Genomic DNA, 22,552 nt, shown 5'->3' on the forward strand with positions numbered 1-22,552 from the left:
TGATTAAAAATGGAATCCTTCAAATTATCGCATGCAGTCTTTCGCGAACCCTAATCCTGATATTTGTTGATTGAGGATGTTACTGCATTGATTATATGGTACAAAAGCGTAGTTGCAACTTGAGTAGCATTCGATGACAAAATTTTAGCCGATATATTTGGCCTAGAGCTATTTGGAATGTTTGAACTCGACAAATTTTTTAAAAATATAAGTTTTGTCTGGTATTCGCCGATGATCGATTTAAAATATTTTATGTAAACACTTTAACGAGCATGCATGAGTAAAGGCGATAATTAATCCGTTATTCTTTAGGACCACGTGGCCGATTTAATTTTTGATATGGACTAAAATGCCGTAATAGTAAGTTCTGGATCACCAAGTTTTTCACTTAGGTGCTGAGAAAACATTGTGAACAAAGCCAATTTAAGAATTATTGAAACGAACATTTTTGTCTCACACACGGAGTAATTTTCGACCCATGGTTCTTTTGAGACTTATTTCCTCGTTGAGGAAAATCGGTCGAAATATCCCTGTGCTTGATTCGATTTCCTTACACGAACGGAACTATGTCAGCTTGAGTAACATAGCGCAGAAGGAATCCAAATGAGCGATGCATTGTTAGTAGCTTCCAAGCTGTAGAGAAGAAGATTATGGGATTCGCAGACGGAAATCATCCTGCGAGACGTTTTCTAAGAAAAATTAATGATTGAACATTAAACCTGCATACGCATTAAAATCCGTAACGTCATATCGTAAACTGCTCCAGGGTGTTTCAGAACAGACAAGATTAGTATTTCCACTGAACCTTCCCCTTCATAAATAATTAATAAACAAATATACGTGTAAACAATTTTTTTGCAAGTTTTCATATCGTAGGAAACTTACACACGCACTGCGGTGGCTGGACTGTTGCCAGATAAATAGTAACAAAAATAGCAATATCCACAGAAAAACCACGTACGAATTATAAATTTATGAGCTGTTAATAAACGTGGAAATATGCTGTTTCGTATGAATCACACACAATTTCCGTACAAATCACTCATCACTGTAAATTGCGATATTCACATACATATACATGAAATGAAAACCTATATCCTATTTAAATTTAACATAAACAAAAGCCTACCTACTACTTAGTATGTGAAATAATACTTTATCCAGCATGAATGTCACATTTAGTCTGTATTTCGTCGATAGTATCATATATTTTAAAGCCGACTTGGTCAAAAAGCTACAAGGTTTATCAGCAAACAACTTGAGAACCAAAGTGAGCATTTAGAGCAAATGAAGGATTCATAGAAATGTTTTATTTTAGAACTATCTTATTTTACAATATATTTATTTTCTACCATCATTCTTTATTGCTTATTGTCAACGAATAACTATCTCGTAACTTTTGTTTGGTGGAGGATTTTATCATTATAATGTTGCCCTTATAATGGAAAAATGTTCATATTCAAGGAGCAGATGAATTGCTTACAACTCTGAAATCACGTGTGTATAAATACCTGCTTTCTTTTTAAAATATTATAGAAAAAATAAAAAATGTCATAAATGGATTTATTTAGAAAGGAGACGAATGAAAAGACAAAATGAGAAGGATGATGAATCCCTTCTTCATAAAATTGTATTTATATTGTCTGGTTCAAAGATAAAAAAGTAACGTTCAAATAGTCAGTATACAAAACAAAATAGTATCCATAATAAAATTACTATACCGGATATTTTGGTGATCTGATGTATCCAGTACAACCTGAAATAATAAAAAATATGTGTATTAATATTAGTTCCTATTTTTTTATACGAAGATACTTTTAAACGCACCTTGATAATCGTTGTCGGGCTGTTGACTTAAACTCTTGCTTTAAAATAAATGTCCTAATTCCCATCAGGTAAGTTGCAACATACTTGCCCCAATTCATATTCCGTAAATCTATCTTAACCATATCACTGTCATTCAATATTTTCACCTTCCTCGCCAAGTCAGCATTCGTAGTAAAATATGAAACCGATGTAAACAGCTTGTTGCCATGTTTTAAAAGTTTTATCATTCTGAAATATCATTTTTAATTATTATTGTAGATGAACACAAAGATTGTTTCAGAAAGATTGTTCTCGTTGTTCAAGGATCGATAGAATACTCACATTGGTTTACTACCTCGCAGTCTTAAAAATGTATCTATGATGAAAGCAGGCAAAACATACGGAATTACACTCAGAACGTTGAAAATATATTTATTAGCTATCGTTGGACAATCCGGGTACCATAGCGTATCGTTCACTGGCATTTCTCTGCTATACTTCAACACGAACTGTAGCAACATTTACATTATTACAATTATTGTAATTATACTGAAAGCACAGTTTACTCTCATCCGAGTATCTCGGGAAACATTATAGAATTTAGATAAAATATTATGTTATATCACTACTTTTTTAAATTGAAGTATTGAGAGCAAAAGCAAACTTTTATTTATTTATTTTATTTGCGAATTGGTCACATTACTTAAATAAACTGAGTTTCTTGCAATACTGTAACAATTTAATTACATGAGTTGAAAAAGATTCGTAATAAATTTTACCCAACAGGGTTAGTGTTACTCGTGCAATTGTAAACTTTAACTTCGTGCTCATGATGCAGCGTGACATGGCATGCAGTACATATTATCGCGTCGACTACGAAATCGAGGTGCACGACATCCAATCTTGCATCTTTTCTACCCCGTATTGCTGATGCACATCCTCTATTGATTAGCAGAAAGATACCTGGTAACATTAAATTGGTTTTAGAAATTATTTGTGATTTTTGATTAGCAAAAACGTAGCACTGGATAGAGTGGAAAGAATTTTCGTAATTGTGAAAAACAACAAACTAGAACTATAATAATAATAATCTAGTGGAAATCCACCCATTTAGCTTCCCAGAAACCAAAAGATTAACTCTAATATTCTGAAATGTTAATTGAACAATTATCATTGAAACGGATTTCTGAAAAACCTGTTATTGCAGAAATATCCTCCAACCAACCAGAACATGGTTCTTCCATAGAGGCACCAATTACGCTTGTGGTGGGGAGAGCACGTAGAAGGGGCTACCGGTGTCAGTGAACATCTCATTGTTGCTTGTTTCTATTTCGATATTTTTAGATTTTAAATTTGTTCACTAATAATGTGTTTAGAATTTTGAGTCCGTTTATGGCTCGGACGAAAATTAGGAATTCTTTAGAAAATTCTGAATTACATGTCCTCCGCGAGCTGTAAACCTAATGACTCCGAGATCAGGTCAAATGCTCCGGGAAAACACCCAGCCGGGAAAGCACGATGGACTGACGAGACCCAACGACTGGTGGAGAAAATCAGCAACATACTAGGATAGTTCACCATCAGAAATCGTACTGTGCGGGTGAAATACTTTACTCTCAACAAGATCTTACCACCGCCGTGTTCATAACATCACACTTTACTTTAATACAAGTGCAAACACAGTGCTAGATTATTCTATTGATAGGTTAATATTAATAGGTTAATTAATAGATTAATAGGTTCAAAGACCATTAGTTTCAGAGTTACGAGATGTTTTGTGTATAAAAGTGTATAGCATATAGAAAACCAATTATTTGGTCTAATTAGTTGATGCAACGAATCGAAAACTGCTGCCAGAAGATTATGAAAATGTTGGAGATCTTGGAACATGTGCTTCTATGAGAGAACGCGCGAAAGTGAGTGTCAATATGAATTGGAACCATATTGAACATATGCTGTGAAGCTAATGTCTTATTGACAACCGAAAAAGTAATAGACCTTTTTGTTTGTTATTATATTCCAAAGGTATGTGTCCAGCTATCTTGTATGCCTTATATATGTATTCATAATGGTGCACATTGTATTAACAATAATTTTTTATTATGATATGGAAATTACCAAACTCTTTGTTACGTCCGGTGACACTTTACAGAAACCAATCCCCACCCCATGAGCGAGATGGCAGCTAGATGTCTACACATCCTTACTGCATACTCTCAATAGTCTTAAGGACCCACCATAAATCTTGGCATTTTATTCAAATGTTCTTTAAGTTCATTGTCTACTAGGAGAAGACACGGGAATGTTAGCTTTTCTCGCGTTCCACGCGGCTAGATTCCTGGTCCACCAATCTTCTTATTATCCAATCAGAAGCAATGTTCATTACCCTCATTTTCCCAGCCAAAATTGTTCTTAACGAATCAGTTCATTTCGTGTCCTTAGACACACCCAACATTGACCTTCCTCTGCCACAGCATCGTCACTAAACTTCACTTATTCCATATTTTTAGAATATTCACTATCTCCCGACTGGTTTCTTAGCTCTAAATCAATCAGTATATCTGAAGCCGTTATACATTTTTTGACCAGTCAATATCTAAGCTTACTTCGCGTATTTTACACTATAACTTTGTCTACCAATCGAAACCTAATTATACACTATCAATTTATATCTCTCTATAATTTATACTTGTTAATTCAGCGTATACTCAATTGAACCACCCCTATTATACTAACAGAAATACAGGGATCAGTTCGTGACGTCGATTATCTATTCGTAACGGGAATCTACGATTCTCGTTGACGCGCTATCATTCTATCGCGTCTCTCCGCGAACGGTCGAAATATAAAGAACATAGAGAATCTGTTCCTTGAAAGTTTCAGCTTATGCATCAACCATTCAATATGCATTACTGAATAGTAAATAATTTTGTAATCTTTATTTAGTTCTTACTACTTTGTATAATTTTCTTAGATTTTTATAATTTGTAATTAGAAACTTTTGTAATTCTTCCAATTCCAATATATGTACATACTGTGTATGTTTTTATATATAATATCTTACTAAGTAATTAAATCTCATCGAATTATATCATTTAGTTTTGTTGTAAAATGTTACACCATTTTCATGAAAATTCACATTCATATTGTTCAAGTGCCGCCCCTGGCGTTTGAACTTTACTTTTTTTTTTACAGGAGAAGCTCCGGAAGGTCATTAGAAAAAAAATTTATGTCTTAGAAATTCGTGAGAAGTTGGATGTCGCTGCAAAATAGAGACACTAAGGTACGGAAGGCAGGTTTTTCGCATATAGAAAGAAATATAACGATTTTTCAGATAAATGATTAGGTTGACAAATGTAGACTTTGGAAAAATCTACATAATAAGATGTATAAGGTTAGGAACCTTCCATATGATGATTTACAAAAGGATAGAAGTCGTTAAAATGTGTCTTCTCTCATTCGTATGCTATTCGACATTCGTAATGATAAAAGGAGTGCGCTAATGAATTCACTCAAACGAGCTTTAAAATTTCGTGAAACTCTTCGTTTAGAAATTGCGTAAGTTACTGATTGATTTTGAATATAAATGCAGACATCCTTTCTAAGCAATGTCATAAATGAATTTATTTAGAAATAACACGAATGAAAAGACAAAATGGAACTGATAACAAGCCCCTTCTTCGTAAAATTGTATTTATATTGTTTTTGTTTACAGGAGAAAAACATAACGTTCAAATGGTCAGTACTCAATACATAACATTATCCATATCAACATTATCATACCAGATATTTTGATGATCTGATTTATCCAGTACAACCTGAAATAACCGAAAATATATGTATTTATATTAGTTTCTATTGTTTATACTACGACACCTTTATACGCACCTTGATAATCGTTGTCGGGCTAGTGAGTTAAAATCATCTTTCAGAATAAATTTCTTAATTCCCATCAGGTAAATGGCAACATACTTCTCCCAATTCATATCCTCCAAATCTAGTTTGACCTTATCGCTGTCGTTCAACATTTTTACTTTTCTCGCTAAGTCGGAACAGTTATCTCTTTGGAAAGTCCATTCGTGCAAGATGAAATATTGTAGCGATGCGAACAGCTTATTGCCATTATTTAGAAGTTTCATCATTCTGAAATATTATAGTTATTGTTACAGATGAAGACAGAGGCTATCCCCGAAAGATTGTTCTCGTTGTTTGAGGATTGGTAGAATACTCACATTGGTTTACTACCTCGGAGTCTTAAAAATGTATCTATGACGAACGCAAGCAAAACATGTGGAATTACACTCCGAACATTGTAAATATATCTATTAGCTATCATTGGACAACCCGGGTACCATAGCGTATCCTTCATTGGGTTTTCTATGCTACACTTCACCATGGCATCTTTCATCTGACCACATCTTGCCAATTGAAACAATTACATTTATACAATTAATCGAATTAAGCTTAAAGTAAACTTTATTGCTATCCGAATATCTCAGGAAATATTATGCAATTAAATAAGTATTACATTATATTCACTATTTTTCTAAATTAACGTATTGAGGTCAAATGTGGACTTTTGTATTCTACGTTTGTTTGCAATTCCATTGTCCACGTTACTTAAATAAACTGAAACTTTTGGAATACTCTAACAATCGGATCAATTAGTTGAAAAAAATTCGTAATAACTATTACGTAAAAGGGTATGCGTTACTCGTGCAGTTGTATACTTTAACTTCATGATCATGATACAGCGTGACATGCCATGCAGTACATATTATCGTGTCGACTACGAAATCGACAGGCACTAGATCCACTCTTGCATCTCTCCTACCTCGTATCGCTGATGCACATCCTTTGCCGATTAGCAGAAAGATACCTGGTAACATTAAATTGGTTTAGAAATTATTTGTAATTTTTGATTAGCAGAAATGTAATGCTAAATAGATAGGAATGAATTCTCGTAATAGCGAGCAACAACAAATTTGAATTACAACTAACCGATTAAATCCACGTTTGTGAAATGTAAGGTGTATTGAGCAATTTCTATTGAAGAATATCTATTAAAATACCTGTAAATCCAGAAATATTCTGTATCCAACCAGGATATGGTTCTTTCAGAGAAGGACCAATTATGCTTGGTCGTACTATCGCAACTGGCAGGTGTTTACTATTGCTTGCTGCAATCTGCTCTGCTAAATTCTTACTGAATGTGTATGTATTTGGATACGTTTTTAAAATGCTATTTTCTATTAGCTTTATCGAAGTTTCATCGAGTTTGTCACACATATCGATTACCGCTGAAGGATTCAAGCTTGTACTGCAAATTCAATAATAAGTGAAAATATTCTGCAGGAAATAATTCTAATTATAATATTCGTATGCGTATGGAACTACGTATGCGTATAATTTATTCTCACGTATAAACTTTTTCCTCAATCTCATCTAGGTTCGCATTACTATAAGCTGTGCTAACGTGGACAAAGCCAATTGGATGCTTTAGTTCGTTCCAAAGTTGGACGACACGGGCGGTACCTTTCGTATTCACATTGACAGCGACGTGTAACGGCTCGTTGAAGCTCACAGTGGCCGCGGCGTGAAACACTATGTTTACTTTTTCTTGCAACAGATTTCTATCTTCTTGCGAAACACCTAAATCCGGCAGACTCACGTCACCTTTCACGGCATAAACTCTGCTGAAAAGTGAGGGGTTCTTTGCTTTAATGCCATCATAAATCTGAAAACGAAAATTCCAGATGTGGGAGTTAATCAATTTGGCTCCTGACAGGCTTAAACATTGAACGAAACAAGAATATATTTACGAACGGGATCATCCATGATCTTCTTAAATCGTTCTTCTATCGTTTCGTTCGTTTTTGGACGAATTAGTATATAAATGGCAGCGATGCGTGGACATACGCGCATCAGTTTTTCCAGAAGACCTTTTCCAAGGAAACCGGTTACTCCAGTCACAAGAATCCCACTACCGGCGTAGAATTCTTCGAGAGTATTCGTCTTAATCAACCTTTTATTGATCGAATTTTCATTCCCTTCTTTATTAATTGTATCCATGTTTCAGAATCTTCACACTTGCAGTCCCTATATTTGCCACTGAATTATCAAATAGAAAGTTGGAAAGTTCTTAAAATAATGTACAAAATTTGATATAGTTGTAATCTCCACTTTAAACAATCCTTTTTACTCTTTCCTTTGGTTTCTTTATTTTTTGTTTTATTTGTTTATGTGTGGATATTGCAGTATTCAGTGACCGGTATTTCGTGTGGAAAATAGTTGCACCTCGTGAATACTTGTATGTGACCTTTCTGTGCACCCATGGGGGGGGGGGGATGAGCACAGTGCGTTGGTGAAATCTATATAAACATTATTTATATGTGCTGTAATGCACTAATTATATATGAAGGAAGAGCACTCATATCTTCGATATGCCGTTATAGATTTCAATAAGTAAACGGGTCGAATCTATAATCGACGATTTTTCTTAGAAAACGTCACGCAGAATGGATTACGATTTCGAATGTCTCGATCTCCTTTTCTATGACTCGTATGAGGGAAGCAGTCGCTCACGTTAGTTTGATTTGAGGATCACTCTATTCCCCGCTGCTTTACCTGACCGATTTTCGTTCGTGTCAGGAGATTTGCTCGTGCACAGTGATATTTCAGACGAAATTTAATTGTAATTTTAATTATAAATATAATTTAATAATGTTAACTTCAAGAATGTGTAAACAAATACTCTGTTGTCACGTCTCGCGCTCTATACGATCCATTACATGATACTTCTTAAAAGGATGAGAGATACGACGCGTTCAAATACTTCAATATCACATAAAATATAAACAAGTACACAACGTTATTATTGAACAAAATTAAAATCTAAGATTATCGAAATAGAAACAAGGAAGAATGAGACGTTCACTGACTCGTACCCTACGACAATGCGCAGCACAATAAGCAGACAGTGAAAGATATGATGCTATGACCTTCTCATACAGCATCAACAACTACAAACAACGAGAACGCGCCAAAGGATCTAATACCAGCATCAACAAGCTAACCACGTGTTCTCCAGAGTATGAACTATGATCAGTAAAAACTAATACCTATTATCTGCAAAAAGAATGCAGCAACAAGGACTAGTAAAAAAAGGGAATCTGAGAATAGTGTCGCTCTTTCGAAATGTGCGATAAGTTTTTGAAACATTGCTATTCAATCGTTTGCCTTATTTCAAAAATTAACGAACGAGGATCGATATAATCAAAACAGCTTAACGACTACTTCTGATGGCAGCAACTACCGGTTCTATATAGATATAATTCGAAACACCCCAGATTCGACATGTAGAGTAACACGTAACGGTCATGAACAGCGAGTATCAACATCAGATCGTAACTGTATATAGTAGAACGTTAATAGCGTTCACAGTTCGCGATATCAATCGAACAATTGCAACCTGACTGATTGCCAATAAGTTGAGAATTCGCATCATGCTCCGCACATATTTTATTAGCGTTCATGTACAATGTATTTTAATGTATCATTTCCTTTATTAGATTCAGTTGCATTGTGCAACAGCTAATGAAATGATAATGAACAGGTGCCTTTTCAAACGAACGTATTGGAGAAGTGGCCTCAATGACAGAGCACAAACAAATTAAAGCTCATCGCAGTTAATTATGTTGAAGGAATTATGTGACTTAGTAGCCAAGAAGATACGAAATCCATAGATATTTAAGGGAACTGTCAATCAATCTTAAACTGTGCTTGAATAAATGAAATTTCATATGAAAGTGATTTTTCCGTTATCCGTACAGTTTCTATATGTTCCAAGAGATACTTTGACGCAGAAACTAAATAATTGTCAGGTACATTTATAAAGAAAGCGATAAATAAAATAATAGAGATGAATTTTATCACGAAGTATACTTCGGTTTATTTGCGTATGTTTCACTTTATTTTATTAAAAGCATGGTTTCTCTACCACTTAACACATTGACTGTCACGACTCCCGTATTCGAGTGTCGCTTATTTGACTACTTGCGAAGGATTATCGTAGTTATTTGAAAAAATATTCCAGAGGAAATGATAAAAATATTGAATTGTTATAAAAGTAATACGAAAATGGTTTATTTAAAAAATTATTTAGAATGTAAAGCTTTAAAGCATTCTATACATAGCTGAGGTTTGTCGGGACAACTTGGAAAATAAGATTTCTATGTTTGTGTCTTTGTTCGGTCCATTCGAGGTCTTTTATTTGCATAACATATTTTGCATGCGCGTCTAATGCTTCTTCCAGAATGATTTTTCCGAACGGCGATATTATGCTGACTTCGTCGAAGACAAGGGTTTTTGTATTTTCAGACAACCCTAATAACTTTGCAGATAATAACTTTCTAAATATTCTAATATCTATATCCCTTCTTGTTGCAATTTTGGAGACCGTTAAAGAGTTTACAACAGAAATTCCCAGAAGGAGTTGAACGCCAAGTTTTCTGTACCATTTGATTCCTTTTCTAATTTTGGTGGCATAAGAAACCATTTGGTCGCAATAATCTATACCACCCTTTCCTTCATTATATTCAACAACAGCCAGTGGTTTTAATATTGCGAACAAACGAAACGAGAGATCATTCATGAGACCACCATTTGAGCGTCTCGCATTACTAAAATATCGATGAGAGTACCAGTACCAAAATATTTCGCATGATTAATATAGTCTTCGCGGAGTGTATTTTCAACTTTCATAAATACGAGAAGTCGAAGCAAGTCCTAACAATAAATTGTGAAATACCGCTCATAATCTCAATTTTTTCCAGAAAATAGCCAAAGTTTCAGGCAACTATCACATAAAATCGAATGTTCCGATCACATTTACTGATTAGTTATAAATTATTGAAAAACCACAATAATGAATCACTTTTACTGCGTAAAGCGTAGAATAGAAAATAAATATTTGAGAATTCAAAAACTTCATTTAAACCATTGAAGTAATTTATGATCCGATGGTATTTTTGGTAATATATTTGGTATATTGGTAATGATGATTAATAGTTAAAAGAAAACACGATTGAAATATAGTATGATAAGGAGTTGCTTCCTACCTGTTGCTATTTACACTCTGTATTCTTTACCAAAGATCAAATAAAATGCCTCTTCACGATAATGAATACCGCCACGTCTGTCACAGTACTGTAACGATATTCGACGTGATGATCCACTAGAAACTCCTACTTTTAATAACATCACCCTACTACTGAAACTGAGTATTATTATGCATGCATGATTCGGAAGGTTACATTTGAATAGGGTTACATTTTTTGTCGAAGATGCTACTAAACGTTATACATATACATATATGGTTTCCTCACTCGTTAATGTTAATAACGTATTTATATTCCGACGTGTTTTTTTTAGTAGACATTAGCGTCGCCACCGATCAAACCTACAAACACCTGAATAGATGACACGACAATAGCAGTGACCATCAATGCTATAATTCGAGAATATCTATTGAAACTAATAAGCATTATGATTTTTGAACATCCATATTTTTGTTAATTTTTTTGGATTACATGCATTTCTAATTTTATGGTGGGCCAAGTTCAGTAGTGTCAAATTTAAAGAACTTGGTGCTGCATGAGAAGTGGGTCTGTTTTCTGTTAGTAATAATACACACGTTTCATTGGAAAGTTGGCCAACTAGTCGAATATGACGTGAATCGTGAGGAATAGCGTATGGAACAGATAGAGTTTACGCCTTTGCTTTGACTTTGTACGGTTTGCCATGAAGTCGTAAACGTAAAAACAGCAAATATAATGCATATGTCATTGATACCGGCACGTAATTCCATTATTCATTAATTATTTCGAGTTAGAACATAAGGTTTCTTGCTAGCCCAAATTGCGTCATTTGATGATTGAGGTATTACTCGCTTTACACTTACCCTCGGTACATCCTGCACGATATACAAATGTACTAAATATTACGCGACGTCTTAATGCATTTCGTAATATTCTAATAAATTTCATGAACGATGAAACTGAAAGGAAGCAGCATTGAACGCGCAGGGAGCGGAGAAGTGGTAAGCTGTCGGAAAACGACCAGTGGAGAGCGAAAAGAGGGTGAACGCGGAATTTTATTCAATCACTCTGTTATGTCGTACGAATAACAGAAAAAATAATTGGAAAATGTGTCACCATACTCATAAGTCATATTGATATGCGAATGTATTCACCGAACAGTAGTTTCAATGTACTAGCTTTACCGTCCGTTTTACGGTGATTGGAAAATGAAGAATAACCCGATCCTTATTTAATAATCACAAATCTGATTACAGGTGCACGCTCGCACGAATGCATATGCACACATGACGTGCAGCATCAGATTGACGGTCTAGTAATATATCCATAATTTATCATTTTAGCCAAGAACACATGCATCGGACTGTTCTGTTAAATTGTTCATCTTGTTATACATACATCATGACCAACTGGTTATATAAAATCCCTCTCAAATGTATGAAATAACATTTCGTGAAATTCATCCATCCTTTTCTGAAATGCATAACGTGGAACTGTAAAACAGTTACATCCTCTCCGATTTCGATGACTTTCGAACACTTATCGACTTATCGTCAGTACGATTCTAAACAACTCTTTCCTATACATGTAACTGTCAGGCGTCTGTAGTGCCTGAGATAGTTGGAAAAAGTGGTCGATACCACTACAGCGAATTATATGTATAATTGTGCGTCCGTGACTGAGTACGTGCTAAGATTTGTTGGCCGCCCACCCTTTCTTTATAGTATATACAGGGTGTTCTGCTACAAGTGTGAAAAAAAGAGGTGATTCTTGCAGCTAGAATAAGATAAAGAAATCAAGAACAAAAAAGTTGTGTTTTCGGATTTGTTGTTTAATTATTGACAATTAACCGTTTCGCTAATAACGCTAGATATAGCCGGCGGCCACGAAGTGACACTTAGAGGCCAAGAGCGCCTATAACCAGCAGCGTCGCCAACTAATTTACGTCTAGCAGCGCATTTTCTGAGTTCCGCGCCAAATATTTTGCACAACCGAATTCGCGTTTATACATAGTTTGATTTTTAATTTGTTTCGCCTATCATAAAAGAATAGTTAATTAAGAAAAGTATAACAAACTTTAGACACAAAGGTTCGAAGAATTTGTATACTGGTACGTCCGGTCACTCTCTGAAGGTATTCTTATTTCTTATAAGTATTATAATTTGCGTTTCATTTTAATATACCTTTCAGATTCTACACTGTTCCAAGTGTTTTCTAAAAATCTGAGAAAGCTATAAGTGTTGAACATATTTGATAAGTCAGAAACTGCTTCGGATGAAAGAGATTGAATATACTAAATACCACAGATTCTGATGATTCTGTAGTAGAGAATATTAACGCGCAAAGGATAATTTTACCAAATATCATATGGACGACAGAAAAATTTGGCCCCAAAATTTTACCGTGCGAAATACGAGTACTCAAGCAGTCATAAATTATGCATGGAACATTACAAATTATTTTCAGTCCTCTGTTAGCGAAGACATGGTAGAGTGTACTGTTGAAAAGACAAACATTTGATGGCGCAAAAAATAAAAAGAATAACAATAATGTAATAAGTGATACAGTGATCATTTATTTATTTTGTTTCATAGGTATTTCTCATTTAATGACAAGAAACAATAAGCTATCGTTACCAGAATACTGGAGGAAGGATAACCTCTTGAAAAGCGATATCTATGCCGCAATAATAAGCACAGAGCGCCACTTATTACTGTTACAAATGTTACATTTTAGGAACGATAATGTATCCAATTCCGCAGAATCCGAAACTTAATTCATCAATCGCGAGGAACGTTTGCAGGTACATTTTACCCTTATCGCAATCTATGTATAGACGAATATCTGATCGTGGATGTAGGGACACTGGCATTCAAAAATTCATTGCATCAAGAAGAAATTAGATTTGATATAAAATCCTTCCGTTTTGTGACCGTAACGACGGGTTATCTTTAGGATTTCCTTATTTATATGGGATCTGGAATTAAGAGAGAACCCCAACATATTGATAAATCGGCAAGTGCTGTAATGCACCTTCTGGAACTCCATTTCGTCCAAACGTCACGCTCTTTACGAAGACAACTGATATACAGGTCTTGCCTTATTTAGTATACTGCAAAAAATCGCACATACCACGAGTGTGGAGACTGTTCACAGAAAAATCGTAATGAAAATGGCAATGTCCACAGAAAATATACATGTGCATTAAGTATTCTTAAGGAATCTACTGATTGTGGCCGTACGATATTTTCCATAGATCACAAACGAGTTCCATAAAAACTACTGATCACTGCTTATTACAATGCACACACATGCGCATGAAACAGAAGGTCAGGAAACACGAAAACTACAAAAAATTAGTTAATCTTATACTTTAGAATTAATTAGAGCATTATGAAGTATTATGAAGTACCGCGTAATAATACACATCAATGTACAGCTAAATGAAAAATTATGTGTATCGCATTGAATAGCTCTCTTAAAGTTTTCGTATTTGTTGTCGAAATGATACTATTCTTGCAAGTCAGTTCTACTGATTTTTAAACACATCTGGAGAGCAGTCTGTTCGTTTACTCAATAGGCATACTCAACCACGTTTTTAACACATTGCATATGGATCAATCAATGTCTTAAGCAATCAGAGACAAATGTTCTTGTTACGTTATCAAAGTAAGGAAACCTTGCGCATTCTTGTGACAAATGATGAGCAAAGCAACTGAATGTTCACATTCTAAGTAGATGAAAACAATCAGTCAGTATAGCCAGAACATCAGCAGATCTATGCCGATCGTCTACCGTACCTTCTGAAGTGTTTTATTGTTGTGCATTTTGTTATTTCAAGGTTCCTGTTTTAATTTGTAAAGAAACAGCTTTTATAAAAATCATTTACATTTCCAAACTGTCGCTGATAATTTATAATATAAATTATTTTATGAAATAGGCCCTAATTCTATAAAAGTAGCAAAATGATATATCGATGTAAAGAAAATGAAAGTCAAAGTGAATGGTTGATTTATGATTTGTATTATTTATATAATGGTTGATTTATATTATTTGATGATTTATTATTTACGACACTTCCGACGAAAATGAATTTAGTCTGATTGAACATAGAAGAAGACTGAATAAGAAATATGGTATTTCAGACGAAAGTGAAGATTCGGAGATAGAGACTGATGAGCCTACAATTAAAGAATGAACAGATTTTTTTTTTTTTTGTTTATTTTGGTTTTTACAATTTGTCCTGAAGGACATTTGGTAACGTATTATATCATAGTGATCAGGAAAAAAAAAATAAAAATAAAGATATAGCATGTGGGTGGCTACTCCCAGCGGGGTGCCATCATTGTGTTTGCTAGGTTATACCTTTTATGAGATCTATTGGGTGTTTCCTTTTTAGTCTTCTTGCAATCTTTGTTGTTTTGTTCGTTTGCGCTTACAACGGGTTCGGGTATGTTTCTATTCTTTCTCTGTACTTTCTTGCGAGTCTGGTAATCTCCTCCTTGACCGTTGGTATTCCCAGGTCTTTCCGTATGTCCTCGTTTCTAACGTACCATGGGTCGTTTACTATTGTTCTAAGGATTTTGGCTTGTATTGTTTTGGTTATATGACTCATTGTTGCTGTTCCCCATAGTGGAATTCCGTATGTCCAGATTGGTTTTATGATTATTTGGTATATTTTTAGTTTGTTTTCTGTGCTTAGTTTGGATTTTCGGCTTGTTAACCAGTGCATTTGTCTCCTTGCTGTCTGTATTTTGTCTATTATTGATTTGATATGCTGTTTCCATGTGAAGTGTGTATGTATGTGAAGTCCAAGGTATTTGACTTCCCTTGTTTGTGTTATTCGCGTGCCGTTCAGGAAGATGTTTGGTGTTATCTGTTTTCTCAGTGTGGATGATATTGGATTGCAATTGTCAGAGTTAGCTTTAATTTGTTTGTCTTGTAGCCACTTTTCTATTTTTGTGATGTGTTTTTGTAATATTGTGACTGCTGTTACAGGGTTAGTGTGCCTGACTAGTACGGCTGTGTCGTCCGCGAATGTCAGTATTTTGCTGTTGGTAGTTGTTGATATGTTGGCCGTGTATAGTGTGTATAATATAGGTCCTAGGACGCTTCCTTGCGGAATCCCTGCCTTGATGTCCTTGAATTCGGAGTACGCGTCCTTGATTTTTATTACGAAGGTTCTGCTGCTCAGATATGATTTTATTAATTGGTATATCTGCTCCGGGAATTGTTTCTGGATTGTTTGCAGTAGGCTTTCGTGGTTTATTTTGTCGAATGCTCTCTCTATGTCCATGAATAGGGCTGTACAATATTGTTTGTTTTCTATTGTGTGTATTATTTCGTTGACAAGCCTGTGCATTTGTTCTATGGTGGAGTGTTTGTTTCTGAATCCAAATTGATAGTCTCGTATTAATTTTTCCTTCTCCATTATTGGTTTTAGTCGGGCGTATATGACCTTTTTTCTAGTATTTTGGAGAGCACGGGAAGTAGTGATATTGGTCTGTAAGATGCTGCTTCGTGTGGGTCTTTGCCTGGTTTGGGTAACATTATGATTTGTGCCTGTTTCCATAATGTGGGATAATATTGTATTCTTAGTATTGCATTGAATATTATTGTAATTAGCCGTATCGCTTTTGGAGGGAGGTTTTTCAATATTTTGCCATTGATTAGATCGATTCCTGGTGCTTTGTTATTTTTTGTTTTTTCTATTATGTTTCTTATTTCTTGTGCTGTTGTTTTGGGTATGGTGTATTGCTTGTCGATTGCAGTGCTAGTGGCTATCGCGTCGTCGTCCGTATGGCTGTTGTGGTTGCTGTTATTGATGTTGTGTGGTGTAAATGTGTTGCATAGGTGGATGGAAAATTCTTCGGCTTGCTCTTCGTTGCTTCTTGCCCATGTGTTGTCTGCTTTTCTGATTGCTGGGGATGGTTTTATCGCCTTCTTTATTTTTTTTGTGGCTTTCCATAGTGAATAGTTGTAGTTCTCGTGTGCAGATAGTGACTCTATGAACTTTGTGAATTCGTTGTTGTGCTCTTTTATTTTGTTTTTTATTTCCTTTTCGAGTTTGTTTAGGTGTCTTTGTTTTCTTTTGTTCTATGTTTTTGCCATTTTGCTTTCGCTTTTCTTTTTTCTCTAATTTTTTCGAGGATGTCTGATTGGATTTGCTTCGTTTGTTTAGTGGTAGTTTCAGGTTTAGTGGTTGCCCGTGCTGCTTCTTGTATAGTTTCTGTAAGTGTTGTTACAGCTTGTTCGATGTGTTCAGGCGTTTTCAATGGAATGTTGCAGTTGATTTTGCTCTCGATTATTTCCTTGAATGTTTGCCATTTGGTGGATTTGTTGCATAGTGTTACTGAGTTGTTGTAAAGTATTGGCTTGTTTCTGTATGTTATTATTATGGGTGTATGGTCGGAGCTAAGCTCGAGGCTGGGTGCTATATTTATTTTATTTCCATTTAGTCCCTTTGTGACTGCAAAGTCGAGTAGGTCAGGGATTTTGCTCAGGTCTGTCGGCCAGTATGTCGGTCTTCCTGTGGATAATATATTGGGGTTGTTTTTCCTGATGTGGTTTTCCAGGGTTCTGCCTCGAGGTGTAGCGATTCTTGATCCCCATGATGTGTGCTTTGAGTTGTACTGCTGCGATATACTTGTCGCCTAATTGTTGGAAGTATTCTTCCCACATTTGTGCTGTTATTTTGTGTCGCGGTGGTGCATATACTGCTAACAGCTGTAGACGGTTGCTGCTAGTTTCTACGGTAACGGTGGTTGCCTGTATGTGTTCGTTGCTAACTTGGCTGTGTAGGTGGTGTTTAATGTCGTTTCTTATTATTACTGCGGTCCCTCCGTGTGCTTTTCCTTAGGAGTGCTTGGTATCGTATATGGTATAGTACGGTATTTTTATGTAGCTTTCTGTTGTTGAAGTGCGTTTCTGATACGAGTAGTATGTCTATGTTGTTGTGATACAGGAATGTTTTGGTTTCAAGGGCTCTTTGTTGTAGGCCGTTAGAGATCCAGGCTGCTATTTTTAGTATGTCCATTTTTATTTTCTGCTTAGCATGTTTGTTAGCAGTTGTAACATAACTGTGATTTGTTGCGTTTGCTGTTTGAGTACTGCGTTTTGTTCGCTTATCATTTTTGTTATCATTTCGGTGTTTTTGATGGATTGCTTTAGTAGTTTTTTTATTTCAGTAGCGTGATTGGTGCTATTGTTCTGGTTTTGGTTGGCTACGGGTGTTATTTGTTTGATTACTTGCGCGTAGCTTCGACTACCAGAGGTATTGGTGTTATTGTGGTTGACATTCGTTGTGTGCTGTACGTTTGTTGGTGTCTCAGCTTCTGCCCTGTCTTGTTGTGTGTGGTGGTAGTTATATGTCCTGCTTCGAAGCGGCGGAAACAGTTTGCGTTGAAGTATTTTTCTGGCTGGACAGCCTTTGTAGCTGGCTGGGTGGTTTCCGTTGCAGTTGTAGCACTTTACCTCGTTTATTTTTCCCGTGTATGGGCAATACGTTGTCAAGTGCTTTTCTGCGCATTTGACACACACCGGGTTTCTGTTGCAGTAGTTTTTTGTGTGTCCATATTGTTGACACCGCATGCATTGTGGTATGTCTTTTTTGTGTTTGGGTGGTTCGACTGTAATAATTGTGTTTAGGATTTGTTTGATTTCGAAAATTTCCTTGTTAGTGTTATTCGGTTCGAGTTCAATTAGGAGTAGCGGTAGTGGTTGTTTAGTGTCAAATCTTGTTATGTTATCTATTACCCTTACCTGGTGCCCGATTTTGGTTAGTTCCTCACATATGTTGCTTGTATTTGCCTTTGGGTGTAGTCCTCTGATTACTGTTTTATATCTTTTACCGATTTTGAGCTGTTAATTATGGTATCCAGCGTTTTTTTTCCTTTAGCACCTTTGTCACTTTTCTGTAGGTTTCTGGGGTGTTGGTTAGCAGTTTTACCTGGTCCAGTTTTAATTGTTTAATGCTGTAATTTTCTTTGCCTGTCGTGTTGTTCAGCAGTTTGAGGAGGGGATCTATTATCTGCGCATCGATGTAGATTGGTGGTGGTTTGGAGTTGTGTGTTATTGGTTTCTCAGTTGGGTCTGGTTCCTTCTCTTTTGATAGTGCGTTGCAGGAGTTTAGTAGAGGAATTTCTTAGAGCCATTGTTGTCTTTCTGTTTCTACAGCCCTCCTAACATTTGTGTTTGTTGTTATTTTCCTTTTCTTTGCTGAGAGTTACAACCATCCAGCTTTCATTCTGATGTGATAGATCGTTGTTGGTGGTTTTTCTCTCGTCACCCGATTGTGTGATTTCCATTTCCGTTTCTTTTGTGACTGTGCATTCATGAGCATCTACAGCTTTGTTTATGGCGTGTGTTTCGCCGTTGTTCGATATCCTGAGCGGTGGCACCCGTTACATTGCCTTGCTTTCCCCACTTGTCTGGGGCACTGTTTTGCACGTCCGATTTCGACGGAGAGTCGTCACTCTTTGTGAATTTTACTGGGCACTAGGCATACGTCTGTACTCTTCAGCAGTCGAAAGGGAACTGGGGAATGAACAGATGAGGATACATTTCCAAATCTGGAACCTTTTGAAAGAATTAGTGTTACGTCGACATCATTACAAAGAAACTGCAGTGTGAAGGAAGCTGTTGATTGTATATTTGGCAATGAATTTTTCCAAATTATTTCTGAAGAAACAAGTCGTTATTATTTACAATATGTACATAAATATAAGGCTAATTTTAAACAAGGAAAATGGAGGAATGTCTCATGTTCAGAAAAATTTGTTCCACCTTACTGATCAGTATCTATCATATTACTCACTATTGAGAAAAACAATTAAATGGCCGAAAAATGTAGTATTATATCTCACCAACTGCGGCCTGTCCAATGCATTCATGTTCTATAATTTTTGCAATAATGAAAAAATGAAATATAAAGATTTTCTACTTGCTGTGATGATATTGTGGGCGACGGAAGAAAAATCAGCGGATACAGTTATGGATATGGAACAAAGTATTTCAAATACAACAAATCATCTACGCATCGACCCACCATATAGACTCTCTGGTAATATGAAACAGTATACACTTGAACCAATAACGAGTAAAGGCAAAAAGAAGTTTCCAACTAAACAATGTAAATTCTGTTTGTCCAATGGAAAAAGGAGCGAAACAAGATACTGTTGCAAATCGTTCTGAACACCATTGCACAATGGAGTATGCTTTACCACATATCTCACTCGAAAGCATTATTCAAGTTTGTGAAATAAATAATATTTAAAATGTAAAAGATTTTATATAATTGTAGAGAATTGTGGATCTTAATTGCCGAAATAAAAGTAAAGAGACACGATGATTACACTTAGAATTCATATTAAAATAGTTTTAGATTTATTTAATAAACAATTTCCAGGATCTTCGTCGATATACATTTGTACGCGTCTCGGCACTTTCTTTGTCTTACCATCTTCCATACCAGACTGCCAATGGAGCAGTCACATTCATCTGTTTTTCGAGACGCCGCGCACGCACATACTTCAACTCAGTCATATTCACATACGTGTGTCACTACTTCACGGTCAATGTTGTCTAGCACATAAGATTATACACATCTCACTAATAATAAATAGATGTATAAAATATATAGTAATTTTTAAGTACACTTTATGTGAATGCAATTCTAACTGTAAATTAAAAATGTGCATATATGCATCTTATTGCTTGCCAAGCATGCTTCTGCAGCGTTCAAAAGTGTACCCGCCATACGCAATGTGTTAAAAGGACCACTTGAGATATCGTGACTGTTCCTGAGTAATTTCGAGAAAGTCATACAGAAAAAGGCGGAAGCGTTGGTGAAGAATATCGTAAATTCTTCTTTGTGAATAAACTCTCCACTATTGCCTCGATACCTAACATACTTTAGCGGCTTTTGAATTTGGTTAGAGGGTAGAATAGTTCTAGTAGGACAAAATCATTTCGACATCCAAGGAGAAACGTTAGGAGAACTATATAAACATAAAGTTGAATTTAATCGTAGTCGTAGTATAGGTTTACATTATGCCGCTGTAGATCTTTTAAGTCTTTCTTATTTTTAATTGCATGAACTTCTTTCCTCTATTTCTTGTATTGTTTGTGATGTAAAAAAATTTTATTTAGTTCTAACTCGACTGATTTGGGCATGCGGTGTTTGTATGTAGTTGTATGTAGCATACTATGTTTGCAAAAGAACACAGGTTATACTGAACATTTACTGCAATATAAAGCGGCTGTTGTATTTTTTACAATTTTTCTGTGAGCAATCTAGACAATCGCGGTGCGTGCGTGAACTTTGTATAAATATTATTAATATATGCTTTTATTGATTAATTATTTCGGAGGCAAATTATTATCTCCGAATACCGTAATCTTTTTTCTACAACTTGTAACCTGCTGCCCATGTATCGTTCCATTTAAGGTTCAATATGCACTCTAATGCTCAACTTCACTTATTTTTGTTCGTGTAAGGAGGTTTGCTCGCACGCGAGAATATTTCGGTTGATTATTAATAGTCGATAATTGGAAAATGATTCCGAAAACGCTACATCTTGTATTTATCATTTTCGTCTCATTTTGGTTTCAAATATCACCCCTTACATTTTTTCTTTTATGTCTGTAGCTAAACACTCTGCATATGAGCGAGTATTAGACTACACCATGTCCACAACTGCATATAAGGGGTGTTAAGACAGTTCGCGGAGAGCCGCGGTCGCGAGGAAAATGCGTCAGCGAGAGGCGTAAATTCTCGCTACGATTCGTATAATCGACGCCGCGAAATAGTCGCTTCCCTTGTTTCGATTAAAATAACAGGGGTGGTTCAATGAATTTAACACTGTGTTAACAGGTTAATATATCGTGTATATTCAACAATAAATTAAATTATAATAAAAGCGTCACAAATTATTTAGCGATGAATACAGTTAATCCGTTACAGAAATTCGACTCGATTTTCGATATTTCTCGATATTCGTTAGACTTAGCAACATTATTCGTCAGATCTCTCGATGTATGCAGTATGAATTTACAAATGAGACTGATTGCCCTTAGAGCGATTCTTTGTCTTTCGGGGAGACAAACTCCACTACGCTCAGAACTCGCCAACGCTCGTGCCGATGATCACGTAGGCTGACTTCCTTGTGAGAATAAAATAACGGTCCGAAATCGACGGTTCCAGAACTCGCTGCTTGGTGACAACTATGCGCTCTTCGATACATTGTATGTTTTTCGTCGGGCAGGTAAGAAGATATATCTGCGACGCTGGAGGACTGCGAGCGACGGTTAGAAATACGATCTATTAAGCCTCGCGGCGTAACAAGGGGCGACAAGAAATGTCTCTTACAACTCAGTTAGAAGAAAAGTCCAGTCCGAATCCGTGAAGTACGGACGTAGGATATAACACATCTCTTAACCGATCGAAGTAACAATAATCAATTTTACGTAAGACAGACTATGGTCACTGACATTCGATATGGCTATTCCATTATCGATTACTCGCCGACAACTACTATAGTTCACACTACTACAGATCACAGGTTCAGAAAACAGTGATAGGATAGACAAGACATCCTGCATGCCACAGCCATGGAAACGAAAACCAGATAGTAACGGCAAGTAGTCAA

General features: G+C 35.8%; 1 protein-coding gene and 1 long non-coding RNA gene across 2 annotated transcripts; both read right to left on the reverse strand.

Annotated features, from left to right (window-relative positions):
- Window positions 1-1,544: 1,544 nt before the first annotated feature.
- On the reverse strand, window positions 1,545-1,984 carry LOC132915272 (uncharacterized). The gene is made up of 2 exons (XR_009659817.1): window positions 1,828-1,984; window positions 1,545-1,756 (listed from the first exon to the last, which is right to left on the reverse strand). It is a non-coding gene; the product is annotated as an uncharacterized LOC132915272 (long non-coding RNA).
- Window positions 1,985-5,545: 3,561 nt separating this feature from the next.
- On the reverse strand, window positions 5,546-7,963 carry LOC132915329 (fatty acyl-CoA reductase 1-like). Its single transcript, XM_060975133.1, has 7 exons — window positions 7,633-7,963; window positions 7,227-7,543; window positions 6,879-7,126; window positions 6,502-6,685; window positions 6,039-6,224; window positions 5,695-5,949; window positions 5,546-5,624 (listed from the first exon to the last, which is right to left on the reverse strand). The coding sequence occupies exons 1-7, from the start codon at window positions 7,876-7,878 to the stop codon at window positions 5,546-5,548; spliced, it is 1,515 nt and encodes a 504-aa protein (XP_060831116.1). The 5' UTR covers window positions 7,879-7,963.
- Between the last annotated feature and the right edge of the window lie 14,589 nt (window positions 7,964-22,552).

This window comes from Bombus pascuorum, chromosome 16 (genome assembly GCF_905332965.1).
Source record: "Bombus pascuorum chromosome 16, iyBomPasc1.1, whole genome shotgun sequence".
Lineage (NCBI taxonomy): Eukaryota > Metazoa > Arthropoda > Insecta > Hymenoptera > Apidae > Bombus > Bombus pascuorum.